Below are 16,494 nucleotides of genomic sequence, written 5' to 3'. Positions count from 1 at the left end.
ATCCCCACGGGGTCGGGGCAGCGAAAGGACACCCCGACAGCCTCCGCAATGTCCGGGGCCCAACTTCCAGCGCAACATGTGTAGCAGCGTCCTCGCCTAGTCTGAGTGGCCGCAACCTTGGGGGACAGACAGGGCAGGACGGACCGAAGAAGAGGAGGGAGAGCTGGAGCCAGGGACGGGCAGGAGGTCCCCGCCACTGCCGCCGCCCCAGGGCCTGCCCCCCCACCCCCTCCGCGGCTCCCTGAGCCCTCCGCCGAATCTTCGGGTCGCTGGACTCCGGTTCCGTTCCTGGCACCCTCGCAATACCCCCCACAGAACAGGGTCATGAAAAGGTAAGGCTGGGGTAGGGGATGCAGGGGTGGGGGTGGGAACGCGGATCCCCAAATCTAGGACAGGGAAAGTTGGCCAGGGGCCTCCGGGAAGGACGGGGATTGAATGGGGAACAGGGGTCTCTGGGGGCCTCTCTGCCCCCTATCTCCTTCTCCCTCTCTGAGCCCTTTTTCCCAGGTCTCTACACCTCAGGTCTCCTAACCCCCCATTTCTGACACTTTGATCCCTCTCCCCAGCCCCATACACCTGACGCCCTATCTCCCTCTCTATCCCCCATCTCTCCATCTCACCTTCCCTCTGCCCCACCCCACCCCCTGCCCGCATCAGTCTCCCCCCCACCTCGCCTGTCCTCCTCCCTCTCTCCTCTCCATCTCCCCTCCCTCCTCAGCTGTGAGTCTGCTATTAATACCTCTACCAAGGACCTTGAGAGCATCCAGGCCCTGGCACCCCTCGCCCCAAGCTACCATCCCTTCCTCAAGGTTCTGGAATACCCTTCTAGCCTCTTCCAAGCACCAGGATTAGGGTGGGGAGAGAACAGGGCTGGAGGGGGGGAACGGGACGCCGTCTGCAGCACGACGCGAAGGTGGGGGGGGCGGGCTGTTGATCGAAGTGGCCTCTCCTCTCTTCTGTGATGGATGGGGGGAGTGATGGAGACAGGGACACACCAGGAATCTCTGCACCCTCCTCCTCAGCTGAGGGACAGGCTGTACTGTGCATAGGACCTGAGTGGGGTGACTCGGGGCGACTGGAGCTGGGGGGTGCCCAGGATGATGGGACGAATGGGGCTTGAGACCAAAAGGGGTCCTTTAAGGGAGGAGAGGGCTATGGGCCTGGATTCCTGGGTCCTGGGCATAAAGGAGGCTGGGCAGCTGGATTCCTGAGTAGGGGGCAGGAGTGAGCCGGGACTCCTGGATCCTGGGAAAGGATGGAACTGAGCACCAGGACTCCTGGGTCCTGGGGAAGGAGGGGGCCCAACAGCCAGGACTCCCGAGTCTGTGGGAGAAGTTGGAGGATAGGGCTTCTGTGTCTGAGGGAGAAGGGGGCTGGGGGCTCAGTATCCTGAGCCCCTGATGGGGAGGGGATGGTGGTCTGGACTTTTTGGCCCCCTGGGGATGGAAGTGGGGACAGAAACTCATGAGGAGGTGGAGATTGGAGGCCTGGACAATGTGATCCCTGGGGGTGTAGGTTTGGGGGGTTGAAATGCCAGAGTCCCTCAGTGGCTGGGGATACTGCTTCTCTATCTGTCCCTGGAGGGGTGGGAGACTGCCCTCCCAAATCCCTCACAGGCGAGAGCTTGGCATCCAGCCTCCTAAGAAGTGTGGGGCTGGAGCTGCCTTCTTGGGCTTCAGCAGGAAGTAGGACCCCAGGGTCCCCAAGGCCAGAGGCCAGGCAGGGGTGAGTCTGAGAGAGGCAGAGGGGCTGAAGGGGTGAGCAGCCACCAGGAAGGGTGGGGAGAATGTGTGTTATCCTGGGGTGGGGGTGGGGGCGCCAGGCCACAGCTGTGGGTTATTTTGGGGCAGAGGGGGTCTATTCTGAGCACTGATTGAGCCAGCTGCTTGGGGAAGGGCAGTGGAGAGGAGGGGCGAGGGGGAGCCAGGATTTGGGCATGCTGAGAGCCCCTGCCCCCATCCCTAGGGAGACAGTGGCCCAGGGTCCCTGGGAAGGCTGGAAGGGTGTGGGGGGTGAGGCCTCTAGGCAGCGGAAGGGGTGTGGGCCTTTCCCCTACCCTAGCTGTCTGTGGGGTGGATAGAGGCCTGCGCTACCATGGCAACCGGACAGGAGCCTGATTGACAGTAAAGAGTGAACCCTTCCTTGTCTGGACCCTCACCCCTTCGAGAAGCCCCTTCTATAGGCTCTAAATCCTGAGAACCAGGAGTTCAGGCCCCCAGTGCCCTGCTCCCTCAGATCCAGGAGCCAGGAGTCTGGGCTCCCAGCCTGACCACCCCAGGCAGCTAGTATTCAACAGGGACACAGGAAGAGACGCTGTATTGCCTCTCATTTACTAAATTGCTCTGGGCTGGGAGCCAGGGACCCCCGCTCCCCCCAGCTGTGCCCCCTAACCCCGCGGCTCAGACTGGGCCATGACTCTTTCTAGCTCTCATTGAGAATGGGGGGACAGGGACAGGAATAAGGGGCCAAAAATGGGTTGGGGGTTGTGCTCAAATGGAGGGGTAAGGTCGTGGGGGGCATATTCTCTCCGCAGGATGTCCCACTAATTTCTTTTTCTCTTTCTCTCCCCCCACACACCTGACCCCTTTTCCCTTTCTCTTTTTTTGTTCCCCTTCACTTTTTCTTCCTTTTATTTTTGATCCCTCCTGCCACTCGCCTTCCTGGCCTTCCTTTCATGTCTGTGCTGGGCACCTCCCTGGCGGGGGTCTTGCTCTTTGCCTCGCTATTTCTGTCTTCCTGTGTTTTCTGTCTGCTCTGCCTGCCTTCTCGCGCAATCTCTGATTTTGCCTGTTTCTCCATCTCTTGTGTGCGTGTCTCTTGGTGGCTGTGGGGTCTCTGTCTCCGTCTTCCTGGGTTTCTTTCCATCTTCCTCTCTCTGTCCAACTTTCTCGTTCCTCTTATGTCTCCCACCTTCCTTCATCTATCTCTGCATCACTCCTGCCTCTCACTCCCTCCCTGTATCTGTCACTCCGCCTTATCTCTCTCTGCCTCTGTTACTCTGAGCCTCTCTATCCCTGTCTGTTTCTCCTTCCATCTCCCTCCTTCTCCCCATCACTCTCTCTCCCTGACCATCTCTCTGTGACTGTTTTCATCTCTTCCTATCTTCCTGGGTCTCTCTCTGCTCCTGTTCTGATCCCATCTCTGTGGGTCTGTTTCCCATGTGTCCTGTCTCATTGTCCTCCCCCTTCCTACCTTGTCTATCTCTTCTCCCTACCACTGTATCTTCTCTGTCCCCATTACCCACCTCCACTCTCTTTGCCTCTGTATCTCTCCCTCGGTCTCTGTCTCTCCTTTGCTTCTGTATCTCTCCCTTTGCCTCTATATCTCTCTGTCCGTGTCTCTCCCTCTATCACCCCAACCTTTCTCACTTCTACCTGAGTCCCTGTCTCCTTGTATCTCTCCTTCTCCCTGTATCTCTTCCTATACCTTGTCTCCCTGTCTGTCTTTCCATCTCTGTGTCTCTCATTCGTATCTCTCTCTGCTCCCCGTGTCTCCCCGTCTCTGCGTCCCACCCTCCTCCGTGTCCCTCCCCGCGTGCCTGCGTGCTTAGAGGCCGCCCGGCAGGGCCCGCAGGCGATGCGCGGCGCCGGTGGCCCCCGCGGCCCTCGGGGCCCCGCTAAGATGCTGCTGCTGCTGGCGCTGGCCTGCGCCAGCCCGTTCCCGGAGGAGGTGCCGGGGCCGGGCGGGGCCGGCGGGCCTGGCGGGGGCCCCGGCGGGGCGCGACCTCTCAACGTGGCGCTCGTGTTCTCGGGGCCTGCGTACGCGACCGAGGCGGCGCGACTGGGCCCGGCCGTGGCGGCGGCCGCGCGCAGCCCGGGCCTGGACGTGCGGCCGGTGGCGCTGGTGCTCAACGGCTCGGACCCACGCAGCCTCGTGCTGCAGCTCTGCGACCTGCTGTCGGGGCTGAGGGTGCACGGCGTCGTCTTCGAGGACGACTCGCGCGCGCCCGCCGTCGCGCCCATCCTTGACTTCCTGTCGGCGCAGACTTCACTGCCCATCGTGGCCGTGCACGGCGGCGCCGCGCTCGTGCTCACGCCCAAGGTGCGCGCAACCCGCGGGCGGGAAGGGGGCCAGAGGCTGAGGGGCGGAGCCGGGGCCCGTCGTGGGTGGGCGGGGTTGTAAGGGGGCGGGGCCATCCCTGAGGGCCCCCATCGGGGATGCGGTGGGGACACATGTAAGGATCAGGTCTAAGTAAGAGGCGGGGCTGACTTGGAGGGGCGTGGTCTATAGGCGGAACGGAGTGTGCCGGGGAATCATCTAGAAGCAGGGTCTGGGGTGATCAGGCTATGGGAAGAGTTGAGAGGCTGCGAGAGAGAGGTGAATCAGGGGAGGGGGCAGGATCTGGAGAAGAGGCGGGGCCGGCCAGTGAGGGGCGGGGACTGGGAACGAGAAGGGACACGCCTGAGATGGCAAGGTCGGAGTGAGGGGTGGGCTCTGGGATCAGCGAGGGGGAGTCAGTTGAAAAGGAATGGGGTTCAGAAATGGGTGAGGGCTAGAGAGGAGGCGGGAGCCAGGAAGGCAGGAACAGGGACCAGGAAAGAGGGGTATCAGGTACTGAGGGAAAGGGAGGTCCCCGGCCAGCTGGGCATGGCGTCTAAAGGTCAACGAAGGAGGACAGAACCATCTGGTGAAAGGACGAGTATGAGAAAGAGAGGTGTCCTAAGTGAGAGGGCGAGGGAGGAGTAGAACCCTGCAGCTAGGAAGTGGGGAGAGGCCAGTCAAGGAAGGCGTGAGTCAGGGAAGGGGCGGGGCTAGCCGGTGAGAGGGGAGGCCAGGGAGGACAGGACCCCTGCTCTGTACTAAAGGGGCGGAGTCTAGAGAGGAAGACGGTCTGGGAGTGGGCTCACCCAACTGTAAGTCTTGGAAAGCAAGAATCCAGGGGGTGGTCCTGGAAAGATGAAGGCCCCCCAAAGAGGTAGCCTCAGCCAATGAGAGGTCAAAGCCAGGAGCCTACAGGGAAGGCGGGGGCAGAGGCTGGAGCTGGCTGTGGCCTGGAGAGACCTGCCTCCCGAGGGCACAGGAGGGGCCAGCTGGAGTGTACTTCTGGTAGGGAAAGGCAGAATTTGAACAAGTCTTGTGTGCGGACTAAGAAGTGGTCAGCTAAGAGGAGGTGCCTGAGAAGGGGCGGGGCCTATTCAGAGGTGGAGCCAGTGTAACTGAGAAGTGGGACTCGCCTGAGGATGGGGCCACCTGAGTGGGTGGAGCCTAAGTCTCCACCAATTCCCTGCTGTGGGGGCCGGCGGCTTTGTGACTAGATCACTATTGGAGGCTGGGACTCGTAGTTCTCTCGTGTCCAGGGCACTCTGGGAAAGATCTCTGTCCAACTTTCTTCTTCTCTTTGGCATGGGGTTGTCCAAAGATTTGAAAGCAGATCATCTGAGAGATGAACTTATTACTTCCTGGCTGCCACCTCCATGGCATACGGAGAGACGTGGTCCCTCGTACCTCCATTGCTGCTTAGAAATGTGTGCCCCTCTGTTTCACTGTCTGCTAGGTGCACACCCATTGCCTTCTGGGAAATATAGTCCCTTTAGTGTTTCTGAATGGAAGAAAGAGTGGTCCTCACAGCTGCATCTGTGCCCCCATTGAATACTGGGAATGTGGTCCCCTGAGCACACCTCCACCTGCCAAGGGTGAGGGCCCTTCAGTGCTCTCACGGCATTCTGGGAGGCCTCATCCCCTCAGGACAACAGCCCTAACCGGTACACATTTAACCACAGGCACATGTCTAGGGAGAAAGTACACTTGCTTGTCTCATCGCATTACTGGAAGATTTATTGGCTGGTTCTGTGCCAGGGCTGTTTTAGGTTCTGGGGAATACAGTTATGAAAGGTTAAAAAAAAAAAAAAAAGACAAGGTCCCTGCTTTTACAGAGTTTGTATTTCTAATGGGGAGACAGAAAAAACAAATAACAGAGAGTTGAAATCTGTCCTGAAGGAGAGGTAATGACCGAGGACATGGCTTCAATAGATGGTGGTCAGGGGAGGCCTCCCCAAGGAGGCCTGAGGACTGAGGAGGGGAGGAGCTGGGGGGGAAAGTGTCCTCGAGAAAGGTGACAGTGAAGGGCAAAGCCCCTGAGGCCAGAAGGAACTTGAGGTGTCTGAGGAAGAGCAAAGAGGTTGGGGTGATGGGAGATGAGGTCAGAGAGGCGACGGGGACGAGGTCATGCGGGGCCTTGTGGGCCACAGCGAGGACTTTGGCTTTGATTCTGATGTAGAATTATTGGAAGGTTTTCAACCAAGAAGGGAGGCAATCCAATTACTATTTTGAAAAGATCACTCTGGCTGCTGTCTGGAGAATGGAAGGTGCGAGAAAGGAAGTCGAGATGGGTTAGGAAGTTGTTGTCGTCTAGGCAAGAGAGTGGTAACCATGAGGGCCGTGACAGGGCCCGTAATGAGGATTGAACAGCTGGGGTCATGTTTTGAACAGAGCCGAGAAGTCGTGGAGATGGTCTGGATATGGGCCCAAGGGCTGTCCAATAGAATTCTCTGCAATGATGAAGGTGGTCTTCATCTGCTCTGTCACATATGATAGCCACAGCCATGTGTAGCTGTTGAGCACTTGACGTGTGGTTAGTGCAACCAGGGAACTAAGTTTTATTTAACTTTAATTGATTTTAATGTGAATAGTCATGGGTGGCTAGTAGCTACCATACTGGAGAGCACAGGAGACAGTATTTAAACCCATGGATTTAGATGAGATCACCAGGGAGAGAGGACAGAAGAGGAAACAAGGGCACCCCTATGTTTAGAATTCTGACTGAGGAAGAGAGTCCAGCAAAGGAAACAGAAAAGGAGGGGACAGGAAGGTAGGAAAAAAAGCAGAGAAGGGCAAGTCTACTCAGCAAAGCTTCCTCCAGTTGGAAGAGACTACCTTCAGCACCCTCATGGCCTGCTGGGAGATGTAGTCCCTCTCAGTGGATGCTGGGAACTGTAGTTCCCTCCCAGGATGCTGATTGTGTCCACTACAGTAATGTTAGCTGCTGTAACAGATAAACCCCAACTTCTCAGTGGCTTAACCCAATAGAAGGTTGTTTCTCACTCGTATAAAATCCAAACAGGTGTTCTTGTTCCAAAGAGTCTCGCCTCCAAGCCGTGACTCAGGGACTTAGGTTCCTCCGTGTTGTGGCTCTGTAACCCCCTAGGTTTCTCCTCTGGGGCCTCTGCATCTGCCCTCAGGGAAGAGTAAGGTGCATGGGGGGAGAGGTTTTTATGGTTGAGCCTAGAACTCAGTCCTGTGGTTAAACATAACCCAGGTCTAGCTCTGTGCCCCAGCAAGGAAAGGAGATGGGTTTGCCGAATGGCTAGTCAGCCTGCCATGTTGAGAGCTGTGAGCTGCCTTTGGCCATTTGGGAGCTGTGATGCCCTTATCAGTTGCTGGGAGATGAGGTCCCCTTTGGACCCCTGGGAGCTGTGAACCCTTCACTGGTCGCTGAAGGTCCCTTATTGACTGCTGGGAGCTGAGGTCTCCACGTGGGGTGGCCTGACATCTTCCTCCTCCTCCCCTGCAGGAGAAGGGTTCCACCTTCCTGCAGCTGGGCTCGTCCACAGAGCAGCAGCTTCAGGTCATCTTCGAGGTGCTGGAGGAATACGACTGGACATCTTTTGTAGCCGTGACCACGCGTGCCCCCGGCCACCGGGCCTTCCTGTCCTACATTGAGGTGCTGACTGATGGCAGCCTGGTGGGCTGGGAGCACCGCGGGGCATTGACGCTGGACCCTGGGGCTGGCGAGGCTGTGCTGGGCGCCCAGCTCCGTAGTGTCAGTGCGCAGATCCGCCTGCTCTTCTGTGCCCGTGAGGAGGCTGAGCCTGTGTTCCGGGCAGCCGAGGAGGCTGGCCTTACTGGGCCTGGCTACGTCTGGTTCATGGTGGGGCCCCAGCTGGCTGGAGGCGGGGGCTCGGGCACCCCTGGGGAGCCCCTTCTTCTGCCAGGAGGCGCCCCACTGCCTGCCGGGCTGTTTGCAGTGCGCTCGGCAGGCTGGAGGGATGATCTGGCCCGGCGTGTGGCAGCTGGCGTGGCCGTAGTGGCCAGAGGTGCCCAGGCCCTGCTGCGTGACTATGGCTTCCTGCCTGAACTTGGCCATGACTGTCGCGCCCAAAACCGCACCCCCCGAGGGGAGAGTCTACACAGGTGAGTGGGGCTGGGCTGGGAGGGCTGTGGGAAGATTCCTGAGCCTGAGTACCTGGGATACTTGTGCCTGAGTGGCCTCAAATGGGTCACGTCCCCTCTCAGAACTTCAGTCTCCTTTTCTGTAAAACGAGTGTAATTGGGTCTCCTTTCTGGGGTTAAATCAGGTGATTTGGAAAAAAGCACCTGAGATACAGTGAGTGTATTACTATATTTCATGATTCTAGGATGCGCGTTTTTGCATAGTTTAATGTCTTTGAAACCAAGACATGTCTTACAATTGTTAGCCTACCAAGGTTTCATGGGCAGTGCATTTTTTTCCTTTGTGGTAGGTGAAAATTGTGACACATCTTCTAGTTGATAGCATCTTAGATTTGGTGAAATACCCTAGTTAGAGTAGGAGTTGAACTTCAGTAACAAAAAGACCCGACATTCCAATGTCCCAAACAAGGTAGAAGTTTGTTCCTCTCTCACTTAACAATCCAGAGATGCACGATTCAGTTATCAGGAGACTCCATCGCTCCATGTGGTCATTCAGGGACTCAGGACTCTCCTACCTTGTTGCTCTGCCATCTCCTTTCCGCACAATCGAAGCTGGGTTGTAGGCCATGTCTGAATTCTAGCGCATGAAAAGGGGGAAAGTGAGGAGGTGAACAAGCCATTTCCTTCATGGCCAGTGAGGTGGAAGGGACGAGTCTTACATCCCATCGGTGAGAACGTAGTCACTGGGCCAGGACTGACTTATTGGTTGTGTACTGCCACATCCATGCAGATTGGCTAGACATCGATTCTGATTGGGTAGTGCCTGTGCTACACTGATTGTTAGAGTTTGAATATCACCTGCCCATGCCCTGGGCTAGCTGCAAGGAATTTCGGGGAATGTGGGAAATGTCAATTCTAGCTGGGCAGGTGTGTGCCCAGCTGACACATGACTGTTTTAGAAGAGGAGACCAGGATTTGGTGGGAAACAGCATCTCCACCCCAGGAAGCTTTAGAAGTGAGAACTTGATGAGTTTGGTGACAGACAGTGGAAGGAGAAGACTTTAATGCTGAAATGAGGATGGGCTGAGCTTGGGAAGGGGCGATGGGTGGGGAAGAAAGCCTAAGGGAGCAGAATTGAGAAGTGGGGAGGTGGGGAGTTGGGAATCGGGATCCAGGGGCAAGAGGATGAGAAAAGCATCCCTTGTTCATACTTACTGAGCGCCTGCTAGGAACTAGGGCTCATGCTGGGCACTGGGAACGCAGAGATGAATAAGACCATGGACTTCTCTTGAAAGAACACAGGGTCCTGTAGGGGTAGCAGACAGGGATGGGATAATGACAACACAGCATGTTATTTGCAATAATGGAGGTTGCACGGACTTTGTGGGAGCACTGGGGAGAGTACTGAAAGCCAGGACATTTTTGGTTGCAGGAAGCAGAGTCTCATTCAAGTTTCCTCAGGGAAAGAGGGGTTTATTGGAAAGATAAACATGCACAGAAACCCAGACATCAGGAATTGAGGCCAATTCCTCAATTCCAGCTACTCTTTCAATTCATTCTGATTCTCTTTCTGATCCTCTCTGCTTCTGTGTGTGTGTGTGTGTGTGTGTGTGTGTGTGTGTGTGTGTGTGTATCTATCTTTCTCCCTCCCCCTCTCCATCACCATCACCATCTCCATCTTCATCTCCATCTCCATCTCTATCTCTGTCTCAGGCTTGCCACACAGGGGCCGTCCAGTTCTTCTGCTTACCCAGAATTTCTGTTCCTTCATGATACTCATCACTTCAGCCCATCCTGTCCATCACCCATGCCTCCAAATCTCACAGCTAACTTCCTCCCAGGAGCGGGATTGTGTTGGTCCCAGTCAACCTTCCAAACTAGGCTATACAAGTCATGGGTCAGGCTACGGAGTCAGGGAGGTTTCCAGGAGGAGGTGGTTTCTAAGCTGAGACCTGAAGAATAAACTGCTTATTCATTCATCTACTCATTCATTGAAAAGCCCTTTGTCAAGAGTCTGTGGTGTGCCAAGCCCTGCTTTATGAACAGGGTATAATGTTGAACAAGGCCTCTGCTCTCACAGAGCTTGCAGTCTCATAGGTGAGACAATCAGTGCACAGACAAGAAAAGAAAGGAAAAAAACATCAGCAGGTAATAACTTCTGAGATGAAAATAAAGCAGGTAGAATGTAAAACAAATGTCTATGGTGCTAGGTTAGGTGACGTCGTCAGGAAAGGCCTTTTCAAGTAGGTGAAATTTGGAGGTTAAAAAAAAAAAAGGGGGGGGGGCTTCCCTGGTGGCGCAGTGGTTGAGAGTCAGCCTGCCGATGCAGGGGACGCGGGTTCGTGTCCCGGTCCGGGAAGATCCCACATGCCGCGGAGCGGCTAGGCCCGTGAGCCATGGCCGCTGAGCCTGCGCGTCCTGAGCCTGTGCTCTGCAGCGGGAGAGGCCACAGCAGTGAGAGGCCCGCGTACCGCTAAAAAAAAAAAAAGAAAGATCCAAGGGAATTCCCTGGAGGTCCAGTGGTTAGGACTTGATGCTCTCACTGCCGAGGACCCAGGTTCCAATCCCTGGTTGGGGAACTAAAATCCCACAAGCTGCACAGCACAGCCAGAAAAAAAGAGAGAGAGAGAGAGAGAGAGCCAACTATCTGAAGATCTGAGTGAAGAGAGGGAGGGGAAACAGCAGGTACAAAGGCCCTGAGGCTGGAATTGCCTGAAATAAAGCCAGTGTGCCTGGAGCACAGTGGGCAAGTGGGCAGCGTATGGTGGAGTAACATGGGGCCCAGCTCAGGTAGGGCATTTAGGCCAGGTTAGGGGTTTAGATTTGATTGCAAGGGCAGTTGGGAGTCCACCAGAAATAGATAATCCAGGCAGGGGGAAGAGCATTGTGCAAAAGACCAGAGGGGAGAAAAACCTGGGCAGGTTGATGAGACCACAATAGCTCAGGGTGGAGAATTAGGGGTTGGGAATGATGAGGCTGGTTAGGTGGAGAGGCTCAGGCCACGAGGGCCTTGAATGCCAGGTTGAGAGGCTTGGACTTTGTTCTGGGGCACTGGGGAGCCATGGGTGGGCTATGAGCAGGGGAGAGGTGGAGTCAGTTTAGGGTATAGAAAGACCTCTCCGGTATGGGGTGGGGACAGACTGGAGGAGAAAGATTGGAGGCTGGAGGCCAAGTAGGAGGCTGGGGTAGGGGTCCAGGAGGGCTGTGGGGACAGAGAGGAGGGGATGGGGCAGAGATATCCCAGGGGCAGGAAGGATGGGGCTTGGGGACTGATGGCCTGGGTTGGGGGAAGCGAGGAGGCAAGGATGGCAGCTGAGGGTCTGGTCCAGTGACCTGGGTGATGTGACAGGCATTCAGAGCACAGGGTGCCATTGTATAATAGAGATACCTGGGAGTCCAGAGACCCTCCCGGGGCTTCTGTCCAGAAGAAGGGACACGTGAGCTGAGTCTTGAACACCTAAGAACTAGTCAGGATGAGGAGGGAGAGAATAAGGGTTTTTTTCTTTTTTCTTTTTCTTGGGCCGTGCTGCGCGGCATGTGGAACTTCCCTGTCCAGGGATCGAACCCATACCCACTGCAGTGCAAGCGCAGAGTCTTAACCACTGGACCACCAGGGAAGTCCAAGGGTTTTTTTCTAGGCAGAGAGAAAAGCACCTACAAAAGCCTAGAGGTAGAAAACCACTTGATATTTTGGGGGACACCCTGCATTCAGTATTTGTGGGGCAGAAAAAGGGTTTGGGCGGAGAGAGTTTGACGGTGGGCAGTGATCAGAGATCGGGCTGCAGAGGCAGGTGGGTCCCCTAGAGCCTCAAACCCAGGCTGAGGGTCTGGGACCTGGTCCTGGAGGCACCGAGCTGCCAAGGGAGAATGCCTAGCAGAGGAGAGGCGTAGTTGGGTTTTCCAGAACTTAGAGGAGAGATTCAAACTGGGCGCTGGGGTTGGTCAGTAGACAGGGGACTTTCTCGGCCTTCAGCTGCCAGGGTGCAGTTCAGGCCCCCACGTGTCCCCTCCCTTCCTGCTGGGCAGGTACTTCATGAACATTACCTGGGATAACCGGGATTACTCCTTCAATGAGGATGGCTTCCTGGTGAACCCCTCCCTGGTGGTCATCTCCCTCACCCGAGACAGGACGTGGGAGGTGGTGAGTCCTGGCGCTGACCTCAGGCATGGGAGAGGGCCTGGATTCCTGGGTCCTGGGGAAGAAGCAATGAGGACCTAGACTCCTGGCAGAGGTGGGGGCTGAGGCCCTGCATTCCGGCCTCTGACGGAGGAAGGGGCTGGGAGCCTGGACTTCTAGGTCCTAAGGGGAAGGACTGGGAATCCAGACCCCTGGATTCTGGTAGAAGAAAGCCCAGACTCGTGGGTCTGAAGGAGGAAAGGGTTTCTGGGTCCAAGGGACAGGTGGGGGAGGACGCCCAGACTCCTGGATCTGAGGGAGAAGGAGCTGGGAGCTCGCGGCTACGAGGAAGGCAGGCCATGGAGGCCAGAACATTCTAGAAAGTCCCCCTCAGGAAGCCTGAATCCCCTGCTCTTGGCCAAGGTGGGCAGCTGGGAGCAGCAGACGCTCCGCCTCAAGTACCCGCTGTGGTCCCGCTATGGCCGCTTCCTGCAGCCAGTTGATGACACGCAGCACCTCACCGTGGCCACGCTGGAAGAGAGGCCTTTCGTCATTGTGGAGCCCGCCGACCCCATCAGTGGCACTTGCATCCGAGACTCCGTCCCCTGCCGGAGCCAGCTCAACCGCACCCACAGGTGACAGCCCAGGATCCAGAAGTTCCAGCTTCAAAATCCTCTCTTGAAGCCTAGTAGTCCTAGTCCCAGCCCCCTCCTCCCTTGGGACCCAGAAAGCCGGCCAGCTTGGTGACCTTGGACAAGTCATGTAATTCCTTTGAGCCTCAGTTTCCCCAGAAAGCGATGCCCACCATAGTTTTAGTGGCTGCTCGTCCCTCCCTCCATAAGGTGGGGGGGGGCGCAGGGATCCCCAACATCCCCAAGCCTGCTTGCTCCCCGCAGCCCTCCGCCGGACGCCCCCCGCCCAGAAAAGCGGTGCTGCAAGGGCTTCTGCATCGACATTCTGAAGCGGCTGGCGCACACCATCGGCTTCAGCTATGACCTCTACCTGGTCACCAACGGCAAGCACGGCAAAAAGATTGATGGTGTCTGGAACGGCATGATCGGGGAGGTGAGGTGGGCGGGGACAGGGTGGGGGCGGGACAAGACAGGTGGGGGGCGGAGTCGGGACCAGGTCAGGGCGGAGAAGCGGCTGGGTCAGGCTTCTGAGGGGGCGGGACTATGAGGGGAGAACTCTGAGGCCGAAGGGACGTGGCCGAAGGTGAGAAGCCTGGATTTGAAGGGGCGGGGCCACGAGGAGGACCCACCTTGACGGAGGGGCCGGGACAGGAGGAAGGACACTTGGGGCGGAGGAGGCGGGGCTCGGAGGGTGGAACTATTAGGAAAAGGGGGCGGGGCCTGGAGGATGGAGCCCAAAACTTTCAGAGGCTTTCTGGGGGGGGACGATGCAGCAGGAGGCCACTTCTTCCCACTCTTGTTCTCGACACTCACCTCCACCTTCCCTGCCCCATTCTGCCTGCGTCCCCCTCATCCACCCCGCCACCCTCCTAGCCCTTTCTATCATCCTGTCACTGGTCTCTTCCTGGGACCCATCTTTGTCCTGAGCCAGCCGTGTTCCCTCACTCCCTCCCTGTCCTCACTCCCAGGTGTTCTACCAGCGCGCGGACATGGCCATTGGCTCTCTCACCATCAACGAGGAGCGGTCCGAGATAGTGGATTTCTCCGTCCCCTTCGTGGAGACAGGCATCAGCGTTATGGTGGCGCGTAGCAATGGCACTGTGTCCCCCTCGGCCTTTCTCGGTGAGCCCAGGTCCTGGAATGGCAAGGGGTGGGGTTTGGGGGCAGCTGTGTGTCCATTTCCCATCCTGCTATTGCTTGTACCAGCAGGGTGACTCTGGTGAACTGAGGGCCTCAGTTCCCTAACCTGTAAAATGGGAGAATTTCCCCCACCAGAAGCAATTTTACAATGAAGCTAAGAAAGTCTGAGCTTCAGAAGCCTTCTCCTGCACAGCCCCTTCAAGGCCCTGTACCTGGTCTTGTATTCATAATTTTATTTTCTTGTTTCTTAAAGAGAACCCTCCAAATTGTATAAGCGGCAGGCCCCACAAAAACCATCTTCCCCTGTACATAAGTATGAGATGAGGAAAAGAGATGAGCATGGGCCCCATCAAACAATGTTTACTGAGCACCTACTATGTGCCAGGCTCTGGGCTGCACAGGAAACCTTGCCCTTTAAGAGCTCTCCCAGGGCCTCATCGGGGAGACGGAAAACAATCTCTTAAAGATATACAAGGGCTTCCCTGGTGGCGCAGTGGTGGAGAGTCCGCCTGCTGATGCAGGGGACACGGGTTCGTGCCCCGGTCTGGGAAGATCCCACATGCCGCGGAGAGGCTGGGCCTATGAGCCATGGCCGCTGAGCCTGCGCATCCGGAGCCTGTGCTCCGCAACGGGAGAGGCCACATCAGTGAGAGGCCCGCGTACCGCAAAAAAAAAAAAAAAAAAAAAAGATATACAAGATAGGCAAGATCATTTCATATGGTGGTGAATACTACGAGAAATTAAGCCGGGGGAAGAGACAGAGAAGAATAGGATCGGTGTTGCTGTGGGTGGACAGGCGGGTCCCTCTGAGCAGGTGACCCGGTCCTGCATAGATCTGGCTAGAAAAGTGTCCCAAGCAGATTAACATTAAGGGCAAAGGCCCCAAGGTGGGAATGTTCGTGGGGTATTTGTGAACTATCGTGAGGCCTGTGTGACCAGGGGAGGGGGCAGTGAGTGATCATGGGAGAGGTAGGAGGTGAGGGCTGAGAGGGAATCAGGTGGTGGATCGAGCAGGGTCTTGGTTGCTACGGTAGGAAGGTTGGGTTTTACTTTTATTGCAATGGCAAGGCTTTTAACTGCAGGCGGTGGTGTGGGGATATACGATCAGATTTAGGCTTTTAAGATATCCCACTAGTGGGTCTGCGGATGCGGGAGGCCCATGAGGAGGCTACTGGAGAGGTCCGTGCAGAGTGAGTTTGGGGTGCAGGATAGGAAGATGGCCAAGAGGGTGAGACGAGTAAACAGGCTTAGGATGCGGATAGAAAGCTGGCACACAATGGGTTGGTGGCTTTGAGGTAGATTGGGTAGAGATCTCATTTACTGAGCTTGGAGAAGACAAAAGGGAAAGCGTACATCAAGCCAAGGGCAGCAGTTCACGTCCGTTCCCTCCTGCTCTCCAAAGTCTGAGCAAAGCTCCTGGGAGGGGGAAGGGCTGAGAGGAGAAGGGACAACCCTTCTCTGGTGTTTTGTTTTCTGTCTATTTCCCCAACGGTGTCTCTTGTGGCCTCCTCTTTGCACCAAGGTCTCTGCAGGGCACCCTGACAGGCACCACGTGGGGCCCCTGCTTTCAGCAAGGGAGTGACAAGGTCCTGTTTATGCCCCATCACGTGGCCCAGTGGAGGTGACAGACATGTCCCCAGATACTGCTGTGACAATCCAGGCTGGTGACCCTACCGTGACAGGGGCAGTCCTGGCCGCTTACACTTGGCCCAGGAAGGTCAAATCCCGGGTACTGATCTCAAGAAAGAGTGCTTTGGGTTTGTTGTCAGTGAACTCCTGGAAGCAGTGTGAGGAGGGGATGCAGGAACTCAGGTTTGGCTGATGGACAGGTCAGGGTGGTGCCTCTGGTAGGGGAGCTATTGAGAAAGAGGCAGAGAGGATGTAGCTTGTTTGGGGAACTGTGAGTTCTGGGTGGTTAAAGCAATGGGTTCTTGAAAAAAATCAGTCCAGAGACGAGAGTGGAAACAAGTCTGAGAGGCAGGGACTTTGTCCTGGGGGCACTGGGGAGCCACAGAGGTCTGTGAGCTGGGGAGAGGCCAGGTCATCTCTGGGTGTAGAAAGAGCTTCTAGGGCCGTGGTGGGGGGAAGGGCTGGAGAGGAGAGGATGGGGAGATGGTCCAGGGGACAGGATGTGGCCTGAGCAGTGTTGGCAGAGAGAATGGAGAGGAAAGGCCGAGGTGGGGGTGGGTGGGGGCAGGACAGGAGGATAGGGCTGGGGACTGACAGGATGCTGGTGAGGGGGAGGGAAGAAGGGAGTGAGGGTGGCAAATGTGGGAGGGAGGGTCTGGGCGGTGACTGGATGGACGGGGAACTCCCAGGGTGGGGAGCCTGGGAGTCGGTGCTGGGCTCCGTGTGGGACATGAATGGCCTGGAGGGATTGCCAGGGGGAGGTGGAGAATCAGGTCTGGGGCTCAGGAAACATAATTAGGAGATAGTTTCTATACGGTGGTTGAAATCACAGAAATGATTGAGATGATTTTCTTTGGGAGAGACTGC

General features: G+C 56.5%; 1 protein-coding gene across 1 annotated transcript in view; it reads left to right on the top strand.

The window, feature by feature from the left end:
• The first annotated feature begins 271 nt into the window (after positions 1–271).
• The window catches only part of GRIN2D (glutamate ionotropic receptor NMDA type subunit 2D), a 34,039-nt gene continuing 17,816 nt past the window's right edge, over positions 272–16,494 (top strand). The window contains exons 1-7 of the mRNA XM_032613545.1: positions 272–332; positions 3,551–4,041; positions 7,511–8,130; positions 12,136–12,250; positions 12,650–12,861; positions 13,123–13,291; positions 13,827–13,980. Coding sequence (XP_032469436.1) covers positions 3,577–4,041; positions 7,511–8,130; positions 12,136–12,250; positions 12,650–12,861; positions 13,123–13,291; positions 13,827–13,980 — 1,735 coding nt within the window. The 5' untranslated portion in view covers positions 272–332; positions 3,551–3,576. The remainder of the gene's footprint in view (positions 333–3,550; positions 4,042–7,510; positions 8,131–12,135; positions 12,251–12,649; positions 12,862–13,122; positions 13,292–13,826; positions 13,981–16,494) is intronic.

This window comes from Phocoena sinus, chromosome 19 (genome assembly GCF_008692025.1).
Source record: "Phocoena sinus isolate mPhoSin1 chromosome 19, mPhoSin1.pri, whole genome shotgun sequence".
In the NCBI taxonomy this organism is placed as follows: Eukaryota; Metazoa; Chordata; class Mammalia; order Artiodactyla; family Phocoenidae; genus Phocoena; species Phocoena sinus.
Note: the sequence above shows the minus strand (reverse complement) of the source record. Positions and strands in the feature narration are given on the sequence as shown.